Source organism: Calonectris borealis, chromosome 18 (genome assembly GCF_964195595.1).
Source record: "Calonectris borealis chromosome 18, bCalBor7.hap1.2, whole genome shotgun sequence".
Lineage (NCBI taxonomy): Eukaryota > Metazoa > Chordata > Aves > Procellariiformes > Procellariidae > Calonectris > Calonectris borealis.
Window position 1 is genome coordinate 6288898 of NC_134329.1, and position 12528 is coordinate 6301425.

Below are 12528 nucleotides of genomic sequence, written 5' to 3' on the forward strand. Positions count from 1 at the left end.
GCAGCCCTGATCCAGGTTCCCTCTGCGATGCTCAGGAGGCAAGGAAGCCTTGGACTGCCAGAAGGAGCAGCGAGATGGCTCCAGACTGCTGTGCTTCCGAGGAAGATCCTGCTGTCTCCTAGCTGGGTGTTTTGGGAAGTGGTTGTGTGCTCTATCAGGAAACACGAAGAAGTTGAAGGAAAAGCCTGAGAGGGACAGGAGGGAGTTTTGGCACAGCAGCAAAGCACAAAATAGATGCTTTTGCCTGCTGTCATGGGGAATCTTCTGCTACAATCTGCTGTGCCGTCTGTCGGCAGTGGAACAGCTGGGGCAGCTTCATTCCCTTCTGCTTCTTGAACTGCATCTGGCCGATCAAGACCTACTTCTGTCCTTTGATCGTTAAGAGGAAAGTTGTCTTGGGGTAGTACAGCAAAGACCTCCAGGCCCTTGACTTCATGGTTGTGTTGTAGAGAGGATGTTTAAAAATTGGTCATTTCACGTATAACAAGAGGAGGAGCAGCTGCTGCACTGGCCGTGTCCAGTCTGAGCGTGTGAGAGTGCTGCTGCCGAGGGCCAAGGGCCTCACGCCGAGTGATTTCTTGCGCTGCCAAATCGCCCTGTGCTCGGGGCGATGTCGGGCACTGGCTTTCAGGCAGTCGGGCTGGGATTGAGTGGCAGCCCAGCACCCTCCGCCCGAGGGCTGCTCCTGGTGAAGCTGCCTGCTGCCTTTGATGCGTCAGCGCAGGCAGCTGGAAGCATTTTCTGAAACGGTTTCTTTGAAGACTCCGGCAGCTGGTGGCCCTGCTGCGGAGCCCGGGGAGCGTGCTGAGCCGGGGGGCAGGCGGGTCCGCGCTGGCTGTGTTGCTGGTCAGGGTCTCTGCTGCCTTGGCACGGGCAGCTGTACCCTGCTGTGCAGGCTGCCTGCCTCTGCGGGGGTATGGGAGATGCAGGGAGGTGCAAAGCAGATGCTCCCTGTGCTCCTTGGCAGCGTGGGCTGCGGGTGAAATCTGGGCCAGGAGGCTGGAACTGGTCAGGACAGAAGTGCCTCAGGGCTGGGTATTTTAAAGCAATATCCTTGCTCACCATATCGCTCGCAAACTCAGCCAGGGCCCGTTGCCTCCTCCCACCCTGGAGCTCCTGCTTTTCCAGCGTGTTTCTCCCCACCAGCAGCTGGCTGAGCCGCTGGGATAAGCAGGACCCAACCCCTCAGTGTTTTGCTTGACCCTGGAATAGTCACACCAGCAGGCAGAGCCCGTTCTGTTTTCAGCACAACTGTTTATTGATAATCTTTGCTTATCCACTGTATGAATGTTACCAAACTGTAAGACAGTTACCAACCCAGCCTGCTTCCTCAGGGTCTGGTTCCAGGTAGTCAATGCGTGTAGAAATCATGCACTTCAGATATTCTGTAACAAGACAGGTGTAAAAAATATCTCGGATGTATTTGAAATCTCTGCCTTATCTTGCAATCTAATCACTGAAAAATCTGTAAAGAAATCGTAGGGGAGTGGGGCTGTGTTCCCTCTCGGGCAGGGTGTGGAGGTGAGCAGTGCCCAGAGCCGTGCCGAGACCACCGAGCCCAGCGCAGCCGCTTCCCGACCAGAGGCGCAAGGACAGCGGTGAGCGTCCACGACACGCTGTGCTTCACGTGTAGCGTGTTATAAACCGTGCAGTAGCTCTGCATCCAAAACCCCAAATGAACCCCAAATGAATGCTGGGTGTGTTGGTTGCTGGGCAGGCAGGACTCCCGGGGGTGGAGGGCTCGTTCCTTGGGCTGCAGAATTAAACACCCGCTGCCTTTGGAAACCTTTCCTTTGCCGTCAGGTATGCGTGAGCTGCCTCTGTACGCTCGCCCTGGCTCCAGGAAAGAAGATCGAGCAGCAGAAGGAAGCGTGACCTCCTTTCTTCCCTGGCCTTTGTCTACGGACAAACAAAAGCCCTGCGCTGCCTTCCCAAACAGTGTCCCTGCCCCTGCAGGGGCTTCCCAGCTTGGGCTGTAAAAACCGAAGGTTGCAGATAAAGCAAGGAGGGGATTTAGGCAATTGGTAACACTCTTGGTCAGATGAAAGAGTAGGGCTCGATGTGTGCTGTCCCCTCGACAGGGTGTACGTCGGGACGCTCCTGGGCTTGCTGCCCTGCTGGGGCTGGGGGCACCTGCCGTGGCGAGGGCAGCCGGCATCGTGCCCGTGTGGCAAAAAGGTTTCTCAAGGCAGGAGGGCCGGGGAGCCACGTGGCATGCGAGGGAGGAAGCGGGAGCCCCTGGGCTCGTGGCACAAGAGCTCTCTGCGGGCAGAGCGTTGCCCTGCCTGCACTGCCCCGTCTGCCCCAGCCTGAGCAGCCCCTGCCCCGTGGGTGCTTTGTGCGTGCTGCAGCCCCCAGCGTCCGTCTGTCCATCCGGGGACTGCAACCGGGACAGGGGCAGGCTGAGCGCAGTGCTGGGCTGTTTGGCTGGTTTGCTGTTCTGGTGTGTGTGTGCGTGTGTGTGGTGGTGTTTTGATAACCACGAGAAGTTTTACATTATTACATTCAAACAAACACCCTTGGTTTTGTTACTCTACTTCTGAACACTGCAAAACACAGTAGCAACATAACACGTACGAGAGTGGTGCTGCAGCTAACCACGGAGGGAGGGCGATGCGCTGTCATGTTGGAAAATAATCCCTGAAGCCAACAATGGAAGGAGAGAGATGGGCGTTGATACACGTCGCAGTTTCCATTTACAAGAGCCCCCGGGAGGGAGGACCCCGAGGCCGTGTGCTGGGAGGAAGCTTCCAGTGCGGTCGGCGTCCGTGTGCGGCGCTGGACGCGTGGCGGACCCGAGCCGGCACGGCCGCCGGCTGCCCTCGAACCCACGACACCGGGCAGCACCGTCATCGTCCCGGGGCGAAGATAAAGTCGAGGGCTTGGCGCTCCGCGGCAGCAACGTTGGGGTGCCACAGGTCCACCATGAAGACCACACGGGGACCCTCCTCCGGGGGACCTGGGTGGGATGCAAGCACGGGGTGAGGCTCCTGCCCTGCTCCCGCGGGAGAGGCCAGCGCTCGCCCCGGCGTGCGGGTGACGGGCTCCACCCCGGGAGGCGTCTGCCCGGTGTAACCCCAGTAAACAACACCTGCTTACTGGGAGCCCAGTGCCTCCAGCAGCCAGCATGGGGCATGGTCCTCCCTGCCAGGGCTCTGGTTTTGCTTTGGGCAATCAGACGCGAAGGTTTCCCGTCGCAGGGCAGCAGGCATGACGCTGAGCTTGCCCTCCTTGCAGCTGCGTCTCGGAGCTGTGCAGGGAGCTGCTGCTGCGCTATTCCAGCCTTCCCGGCCCTGCAGCTCTGCACTGAGCTGCACTTCCCCATTTCACAGCAGGGTTGATGTGGGAGCAACAGCTTTTGTTCTCCCACTCTCTTCACACGCTCCCCTGCGTAAAACAGCTCTGCTTAATGCTTTTATGCCATCGGCGACCAATGCCGGTTAATCCGGGAGAGCTGAAGCGGAATAGCCTCCGTCAGTGATGGAGAGAGGCAACAAAACAGGCTGGTGTGAAGCTTTTCTCCCTGCACGGGAGACAAAGGCGCCGCGGGCACGGCAGCGCCGAGCTGCTGCCTTGTAACAGGGCTGCTGCAGCCGGCAGCACTGCCGCGAGCCAGGGCGAGGGGACGCCCAGGCTGTCACCACTGGAGCCTGCGCTGCCCTGCAAAGCTCTGGGGACGAGGGAAGCCTTTCCGTGCTAGCTGCCACGGCAGGGAGAGGATCGCCGGGCTCCGCGCCAGGCTGGCAGTGCTGCGGCAGCGCTGCAAGCAAGTCAGGATGGGAGCAAGCCCTGGGGCAGGCTGAGGAGGGGGCTCCGGTGGGCAAGGGGCACTGGCATGCTCACCGCCCTGAAGCAGCAGGGAGCAGGCGTGATGGGCAAGCCCCACCGTGCCAGGAATGGGGCTACTGCCCTCCCCGGTGCAAGCCAAGGGCAGCAGCGGTGTAAGCCCCACGGGATGCAGGCGCCTCCAGCCCTGCAGATGCCTTGGCAGGAGAAGGGACTGGGCGCAGTCGCCCTGCCTGCCCACTCCTCCCCGGCCCCCCAGCGCTGGCTTCAGCACGAGGTGAGGCTGCGAGGCCCCACGAGCCGCACGTTGTGCTTACCTTCATGAAACGCCGTGTGCAGGAAAGAGTCGTCAAAGAGCAGGCAGCGGCCCTCAGCCCAGCACTGAGGCTCGCCCCCCACCACCAACTCGCAGTTGCTGGGCGTCTTCAGACCTTCAGGCACAAAGAGAGAGGACAGGGAGGGTCAGGCAGTGCTGTACTCCCTGGGACAAGCTCTGAAATGCCAACAGCGAGCTCCATGCTGCTGCCGAGGGGTTGCTTCCCTCCAGAGAGCAGCAGCAGCAGCAGCACACCCTGCGCTGAACTCAGCGCATGGCAAAGTCCAGGGTTCAAAAGATGCACAAAGCTGGCACTGCATTTGCAAGCTGAACTCCGAGCCTGATGTAGCTCAGCCCGTGCCTGCTCCCCTGCCCGCTCCCTCCTGCCCCTCTCGTCCCCAGCTGCTGCAGGGCACCCCTGTACTCGCTGTACCCCAATGAGCTCAGCGTCGTGGGCAATCTCTTTTGCACCTGGAATGCTATCAAGTCCCTGCAGCCCACAAACACAAGGTCTACGTAGGAAGCCAGTTTCCTGGTGCATTTTCTAGCTTCAGGACCAAAGGCAGAGCCTGTCCTCTCCTTCCTCCAGCTCTGCTGCATTTGCCGTGCCCACTGCGGGGCTGGGGTAGGAGGAAACGCTGCACTGGGACTCCAGAAATGGGCTGAATTCCTGGCTCTGCCACAAGCTCCCCATTTGACCTTGCATCACTCGGCATCTGCCTTGTCACTCAGTCCCCCATCCCAGATGCTGCCAATCGGTCCCCCACAGGCAGCTGCAAGGACAGAAATTCAGGGGAGGGTTGCAAAACCCTCGTAAGGCGTGAGGCTCTGTGAAGGCCACATGAAGAAGGACAATCCTAGAAATAAAATGGGTCTTGTCCTAAAATACTAGCACAAGTCAGGCCAGTTTGAAGAGGGTTGATCCCATCACCCCCTGCACTAGGAATGTCACCCCCTGCAGTGCCGGGACTGCTGCAGCTGGTGCAGAGTCAACCTGCCCCGAGGATGCAGCCATGGCGGAGAAAGGGGTCAGGGCTCACGTGGCTTGCAAATGGTAATGATGCAGCAAACGAGCAGGAACGGATTTCACAGCGATGCCAAAACCAAGCGAGCACAGCAGGGACTCCCAGCTGCCCAGGAGAGCTGGGAGTGCAAAAAGCTGCTCTGCTTTTCTAATGGATGTTTCAAAGCCTGCAAAACCCAAAGCCATTTCCCTGCACAACAGCCTCAGCTGGAGACGCTCCAGCTGGAAAGGGGGAGCTGAGCAGCGGGGGGAGGCGGGGAGGAGCAGCCAGCAGCGCGCAGCCTGTCCATCGCACCCGCACCCCAGGGAACGCTGCCCTGTCCCTCGGGAGGGCAGAGCTGGTGCCTGTGCTTGGCCCTGTGTGTTCAGCAGAGCAGTAGTGGGGTTGGGGTAAATCCTAGAGAGCAGCTCGTCTACGCTGAGGGCTGTTCTGGCTTTTCAGAGCAAGCTGGCCTGAAAGGGCTGCTTGTCAAACGCATCCGTGCCCTGGGCACAGCGAGAGCCGAGTCCCCAGCACCGAGGTGGGGATGTCAGCGAGTGCACGAGCAGCCCGTCAGCGTGCCCCGGGCACGGTGCGTGTCCTGGCCGGAGGGCCAGCAGCCGTGGAGCAGATGGAGCTGGAAAATGTGGAAGGACGAGGGAATGACCTGTATCGCTCCTCTCCCCAGGGCGTGCGTGCTCCAGCTGGAGGGCTGGCCCCAGCTCCACGCTGCCGGGCAGGGTGCGTTTGTCCGAGCCAGCCTGGACCTGGCCGCGCTGGCCCCCTCCCAGGAACTGCTCTTGGCCCCTTGCAAGGAGAGTGCGTCTCCCCAGCACCCCAGAGAGAGGGGAGAGCCGTCGGCTGGGCAGTGAGCTGCCTCCTGGCACCAGCAAGGGCAGGTCCCGGCTCCCCAGCGGCTCCCCAGGCCTGGAGAGCTCCTCGATCAGCTCTGAAGACTGATTCCCTTTTTAAATAAATGGCCAGTCACCGCCTGAGTGTGTTTACCCAGGAGGAGTTGGCTGAACAAGCGTGTTTGGTGTTTGCCAGCAAGGCCCGTGCGGTGCCTCCCCCGGCGCGATCTGTGCCGCTTCCAGCGCGGCAGAGTCCCGGCCATCTGTGCCGCGTGGGCTCTCCCCATCCCGGGCGCCCGTGGGGCGGGGAGCACCGCGCCGCCAGCCCAGCGCTCACCCCGCCGGAGGGGATACCCCGGGACCCCCACTCCTGATTTGCACGAAAGCAGCACCTTTGCTCACATCTGCCTGTGTCACGCGCTGCGCGCCCGAAATCCCAGGAGAGGGGGAGCAGCCGGAGGGGCGGCGCTGGGAGACAGCTCGGGCGCGGGAGCAGCACCCCAGGCTGCCCCGCATCCCGCGATGGGAGCTGGGGCTGCCTGCAGAGCGGGGGTCGTTCGGAGACCCCTGCACAAAATCAGCCCGTATCTCGCATCGGCGGGAGCCCCCACCCCCAGGTCTGCAGCAGGAGGAGGTGAAACGCTCCTGCTGCTGCGCTGGGGACCCCGGGGAGGTCGGGCACCCGGGGGGTGCGGAGCACCAGTCTCTCCCGGGGAGGCCGCTGCTTCCAAAGCCCCAAAACCTCCCTCATACCATGAGCCGGTCCCGGGGCTGCAATTAGCAGCTGAACTCAGAGAACACGGGGGGCAAGAGGCCTTCTCTGGGCTCCCGCACCCAGGTGCAGCTGCGGCCCACCCACACCGCCCGTGGCGGGGACGCCCAGCCAGGATGAGCCACCTCGCCGGGCACTTACCTAGATGGCAGCGGATGCGGATGTTGGTGGGTCCGTAGTGCTCGGCGATGACGGTGCCCGGGCTCAGCACGGAGATGCACGCGTTCCCAAAGACATTGTTGCCAATGCAGGTGCGAAGGCTCCCGAGCAAGCGGTACGTCCGTGGGCATCTCCTGCAGTTCCTGGGCACGCACATGCCCTGGTTCACCAGGTAGAAGGTGAACCACTCCCCGCTGGGCGTGCTGTTCATTTTCCATCCTTGCGGGAGGCTGCAGTTTGAGAAAGCTTTGTAGAGGGTCTCAAACTCGCAGAGGATGGTCTGGAAGTTGCGCTCCAGCAACTCCACATCGTGCTTTTGAGCGTCCCGGGAGAAATAGGGCATGGTCGGCAAGTCCGGCAAGAAGAAGACTTCTGGCTTCTGGATGGACAGCCGGCTGTTGAGGTACCGGCCCTGCTCGCGGATGCCCTTGTGGATCCTGCCCATGCCGGACCAGGAGTAGCGCTTGGCGTACTCCTGCAGGTTGTGGTAGAGTTTCTGGTTGAGCCCGTCGTGGTGCGTGCAGCGCACGCACTCGGGCGAGTGGCAGTAGACGTACCCGTTCTGCACGCCGTTGGCCTCGGCGCTCTGCATCAGGGCGTTGACGGTGGCGTAGGCGCGGGGCTGCTCCCGCCCCACGTGGTAGCAGTACCACACGAAGAGGACCAGGAGGCAGGCGACGGCGGCGAGGGCGGTGGCGTCGCAGTCCCGGAAAGACTGGATGCCAGTGGCGATGAAATCCCGGAGTCCGTCCAGGGACCAGCTCCAGTCCATCAGCCACTCCAAAGACATGGTGGTGCAGCGGGTGGTGGGTGCGCGCAGGGGGGCCCGGCGGTCAGTCCTCGTGGTCCTCAGAGGCACCCACACCATGCAGCTGAGCCGGGGCGCGGGGGGAAGGGGCTGCCATGGGGAAGCGGAGCTGCGGCTCTCCCCTGCACGCCCCGCGGCTCTGCATTGGCAGCAGCAGCCGGCAGCTCGCGGGCAGGCGGGCGGCCAGGCTGCCGGGGCGTCCCAGCACTGCGGGTCAGCAGCGACGTGCCCGGAGGGTCCCTGCTGGCGCTCCCGGGCTGATCATCCTGAAAGTGCTGGAGGGAGGGTCTGGGGAAAGAAACCCGGAGGCGTTAGGGAGGCAGTTTCCCCTTGGGGTCCCTGCGGGGGCTCAGTGCACAGGGTGCAGCCGGGGCCATGTGCCAGGGCTGTGCAGGGCACCAGCTCCTCGTGGAGGGATGATGGACGAGGAGCCCTCCTCTCTCCCCAGGAGCCCAACATCGCCCCATGCTGAGAAAACCCCCCATCCCTCCCAACAGCATCTTCCACAAATATCCAAATGGATGGTAAGGGGGGAGAGCCAAGCCCCTCGGCTCCCACTGCCCCAGGGCGACCGTCTCCCCTCCTGCTCTTCCCCCCATTTCTCTCCTCCGTTGCTGCCTTATCATGTCTGAAATCTGGCTGATAAGGCAGCGGGGCAAAGCTGGGAATAGACACTTAACAGCCCTATCTTGCAGCACATCAGTTTCTCCCCTCGATCTAAATGCTCTGAAATGACTCGCCCTCCAGAGACAGGGCTGACAGCCCGGCGGCTCTGCCCTCCCGGGACGAGGAGCCCAGCGTTCGGCCAGCCTGGCGAGGGCACGGCGGCGATGGTGGCAGCTCGGGGTTGGCTTGTTTGATTTCACCAACCAGAGCTTACCGGCTCGCAGGTCTCAGGAGCTGAACGGCTCCCAGCACCGCCGCAATGCCCCGCACGCCCAGCCCGAAAAGCAGAGCTTGTCCTCCCTCCCCAGGCAGGGGCCAAGTCCACCACACAACCAGCGGCCACTCTTCAGTGACTTCTGGGCAGCTCAGTCCTGCCTCACCGTCACAGCTCTTGGGAAAGCAGCTCGGTCAAAAGAGAAGACGCTCCAACTCCTCATAACCACAGGCGATGTTTACTCGCCCCAAACTCCATCCCTGGGCACCTCCGAGCAGCGGGGGCCGAGGGGCAGGCAAGGCAACGGGTGAGAAATGGAGGAGAAACACAAACCAGGTTGGGAAGCACGCCGAGAGCTACCCCAGCCTACAGCACGCTGCCAGCACCGACGGAGAGCCTTGTAATTACTGATGTGCGGCATTTAAAGCAGCTGAACAGGAGAGTCTGCGGGTCAGGTCTCCACACCAAACAGATGCTCAGGCTGGGCACGTGTGAAGGGTCACAGCCCGCCCCGGAGCACCGAAAGCGGAGTGAAGGATACAGGCTCTCACCCGGTTCATCTGCGCCCAGACTGCACCTCCTGGACGCGTCAACGGCTGCAGAGGCCCGGGCAGGGCAGGGGGCTGCAGGCTGGCAGGGGCTGCAGGGCAAACAGCTCTCCATCTGGGAGGAGTGAAACAAGGAGGGTATAGGTAAGGGGGAGGGAGATGCCGTGGGAGCTCTCAGTAAGAGCATTGACTTGAAGGAGTAGGATGGGTTTATTAGCCAGGGAAGCCATCCAAACTCTTCCCAGCCCTCCTTGCCAAGGTCCTGCAGCCTGTTAATGAATGTGCATTTCCCTATTGATTGCAATGGTGATATGCTTCAGCTGGTGGAGCTTTGGCTGGGACCTGACCCTGCAGCTGTGGACCTTGTGCAGGGCTGGGGACACAGGCTTCAGGCAGTTTTACACCCTGGGGAGGGACATCTGCACAGCCGACCTCCCTCCATCCTACTTCCTTGTAGCATGTTGCCTGCGTGCCCTGTCCTGGGATCTGCAATCCACATGGCACGTCTCAGCCTCCCGGGAATTTTAGGATAACTTTCCTCCATCCCCCCGGCTGGCATCCCTCCAGACACACCGACTTCTCCAGCCCTGGGCGCAGCTGGTCCCAGGGGTGTTCCCCAAGGCCGGCACAATCCCCCCACGCTCCTCCGCGGTGCCGGAGCATGCCCGGGAAGGCAGGCAGAGCCCTGGCATGATCTGTATTCAGGGTGGCTCTCGCCCTGACAGGCGAGCAGGGAGCCGCCTCAGTGCAGCAGCCAGGCTCGTTCAGAAGCCGACTGACAAAGCGAGTGCACAGGGAGAGCAAAGCTGGGGGGTCCGACAGCCTTGGGGTCCCCGAGCCGGAGCCGCTCACACCCCTGCGAGGGCAGCACAGCACAGACACAGCCCCCCTGCTGCCCCGGGGCTGCTGTCGACACCTCAAAGGGGGAAAATCAGGGGGAAACCATCAGAGCAGTAAGAGAATAAAGCCCCTGCGCCCATGTGCAGCCTGTCTGGCCCCAGAGCCTCGCAGCCAGGGAGCCTTCGGGCTGCTGAGCCCTGGGCTGCACGGGGATCCTTCGGGCAGAGCCTCCTGCAGGGATCCAGCCCAGCAGCTGCCTCCTGCGCTGGCACAGGCAGCCCTGATGCAAACCTGCCCAAACCCACCTTCCGCAGTGGTTGTGCCGGCGGTGGCAGAGCAGGGCCCCAAACGCTGGCACCGCTCCCGGCAGATGCTGCGTGGCTGGGACCTGCTGCTGGGCCGGTCGGTGCCGTCACCCTTCCAGCCTGGCTGCATGCAGTGCTGCGGCCCTGCACCAAGACAAGTAGTCGCATAAAGCACCCCTGGCCCGAGATCCAAGAAAAGGCTCGTCAGCTAATAATAAACAGCGGAGCCAGTCCAGAAGAGTGGAAATCAATTCCACATTGCACTGAAGTTGTGCAGGACGTGGAGGCGAGCACCGTGCCAGGCAGCAGCGGCGTTACATAATGAAGGCAGAGAGGCTTCGATGCAGCAGAAAGTTGCATCTTGGCAGCTCCGTGGGGGCCCCGGCATCGCCCGGAGGAGGCAGGTTTCGCTCAGCCTGGCCGGGATCCCCAGGCCATGGGCCCCGCGGTGACGAGGACGCGTGGCGGGGCTGTCCTCGGCTTGGCACGGGCGGCGTCGCCTTCGGGAGCAGCGCGAGGAGCCTCCTCGGGATGCAGGAGCGTTGGGGTGAGGCAGGGTGCCGGCTGCTACTCCGGAGCTGGAGCTCGGCCAGGCAGCCGCGGGCGCTCGCTTCGCCCTTTCCCCCGGCGTGCCACCCCGGCGGTGTCACCCGGCGCGCTGGTGTCACCCAGTGTGACGGTGTCACCCGGCGTGGTGGCGTCAGCCGGTGTCACCGGTGTGGCTGCATCACCCGCTGTGGCAGCGCTGCCCGCCGTGCTGGTGTCACATCCCCCAGCGTGGCGCTGGCACCTGCCGCCGTGCTGCCACCCGGCGCGGCCGTGTCGCCCGCCCGACGCCGAGCCCCGCTGCCCCGGCCGGGCGGGGCCGGGCTGCGCCCCCCGCCGAGGGCACCGCTCCCCGCCCCGCCGCCCCCGCGGCCCCGCCCTCGCCCCCCCGCGGTGCGGTGCGGTGCGGTACCGACCTGCTGCCCGGGCCGGGCCGTGCGGGGCCGCCGCTCCGCTCCGCTCCGCTCCGCTCGCCGCCGCCGCGGACCACAACTCCCAGCAGCCCGGGCAGGAGGGGCCCGCACCGCCCCCGCCGGGACCGCGCCGGGGCGGCAGCAGCCTGCGGGCCCCAGGCGAGGCACCGCCCGCCCGCCCGCCCTCCGCTGCGGGTCGGCTCCCGCCCCCGCGCCCGCCCCTCGCCGCGGCCTCGGGGCGGTGCGTCGCGCCCCCGCACCGCGCCCCCGCACCGCGCAGCCGGCAGCCGGGTGGGGCGGGCGGGAGCAGCGGGGCTGCGGCACCCGGGGTGGGGGTCCTGCAGGGAGGTGGGGGTGCTGGTCGCCGGGGGAGCACCCATCCCGGCTGCCGGCACCCCGGGACGGGGGGACATGGGCCCTGGGGACACAGGCGTCAGCGGCTGGGGTGCAGGAGGTGCAGAGGCACCGAGGGGATGCAGGGGGGCATGCAGGGGATACTGGCTCCAAGGATACAGCCACTGGGGGCTGCAGCTGTCAGGACGCAGGGGATGCTGGCCCCGGGGATGCTGGCCCCAGGGATGGAAGCACACAGGGATACAGGCACCCAGGAGACAGGATACTGGCTCCAGGGACACAGACTATTAGGGATGCAGCGGTTGGGACGTGCGGGATGCTGGCTCCAGGGATTCAGGCACCCAGGGATGCAGGCAATACTGGCTGCAGGGATACAGGCACCTGGGGATGCAGCACCCAGGTTGCAGGGGTTGCTGGTTCCCAAGGATGCATGTCTGGTATGCAGGGGACAGGGGCACCCAGGGAGGCAACGCCTGAGAAGCAGGCAGCCAGGGATGCCTCAGCAAGGATGTGAGGGTGTGCTGCCGCACGGGGGTGGGGGGAGGCTGTTCCCAGGTGCGCTGGCTGCCAGGATGCATGAGATGCTGGCCTGGGGGTTGGGGACACCTGGCATGCAGCACCATGGATGCAGACGGCTGGGGAGGCAGCCCCCAGCGATGTGGGCATTCCCAGGGGGTGGCAGAAGTGTGTGAGCACCCCCCACGCTCACAGCCAGTTCCTGCCCCTCCAGGTAGGAGGGTGCCTCAGTTGGTAAATGACAACCTGTCTGCTGGCATCTCCTGTTCCCATTCCTGCTGCTCCGAGGCGCTTCTTCCCTCAGCTGTGGGCAGTGTTGGGGCTGAGGTTCCTGGGCCGTGGCAGCTTCAGCTCCTGGGATTTCTCTTTGAGAGCCCGTAGGCAGCGGGTGCAGGAGCTGCAGAGCCCCAGCAGACCACGGCCGTGTTAA

General features: G+C 63.7%; 1 protein-coding gene across 1 annotated transcript; it reads right to left on the bottom strand.

The window, feature by feature from the left end:
* Positions 1-1234: 1234 nt before the first annotated feature.
* Positions 1235-7984, bottom strand: ASPHD2 (aspartate beta-hydroxylase domain containing 2). Its single transcript, XM_075167502.1, has 3 exons — positions 6871-7984; positions 4104-4217; positions 1235-2959 (listed from the first exon to the last, which is right to left on the bottom strand). The coding sequence occupies exons 1-3, from the start codon at positions 7754-7756 to the stop codon at positions 2850-2852; spliced, it is 1110 nt and encodes a 369-aa protein (XP_075023603.1). The 5' UTR covers positions 7757-7984; the 3' UTR covers positions 1235-2849.
* Positions 7985-12528: the final 4544 nt, after the last annotated feature.

What these genes read in the sequence shown, in the direction of transcription:
- ASPHD2 (XM_075167502.1), bottom strand. Translation starts at nt 7,756, where the DNA reads ATGGTGTGGGTGCCTCTGAGGACCACGAGGACTGACCGCCGGGCCCCC. An exon ending in CCGCATCCGCTGCCATCTAG is followed by an intron (nt 4,218 to 6,870) that starts GTAAGTGCCCGG and finishes TTGTGCCTGAAG; the next exon opens with GTCTGAAGACGCCCAGCAAC. An exon ending in GCACACGGCGTTTCATGAAG is followed by an intron (nt 2,960 to 4,103) that starts GTAAGCACAACG and finishes CATCCCACCCAG; the next exon opens with GTCCCCCGGAGGAGGGTCCC.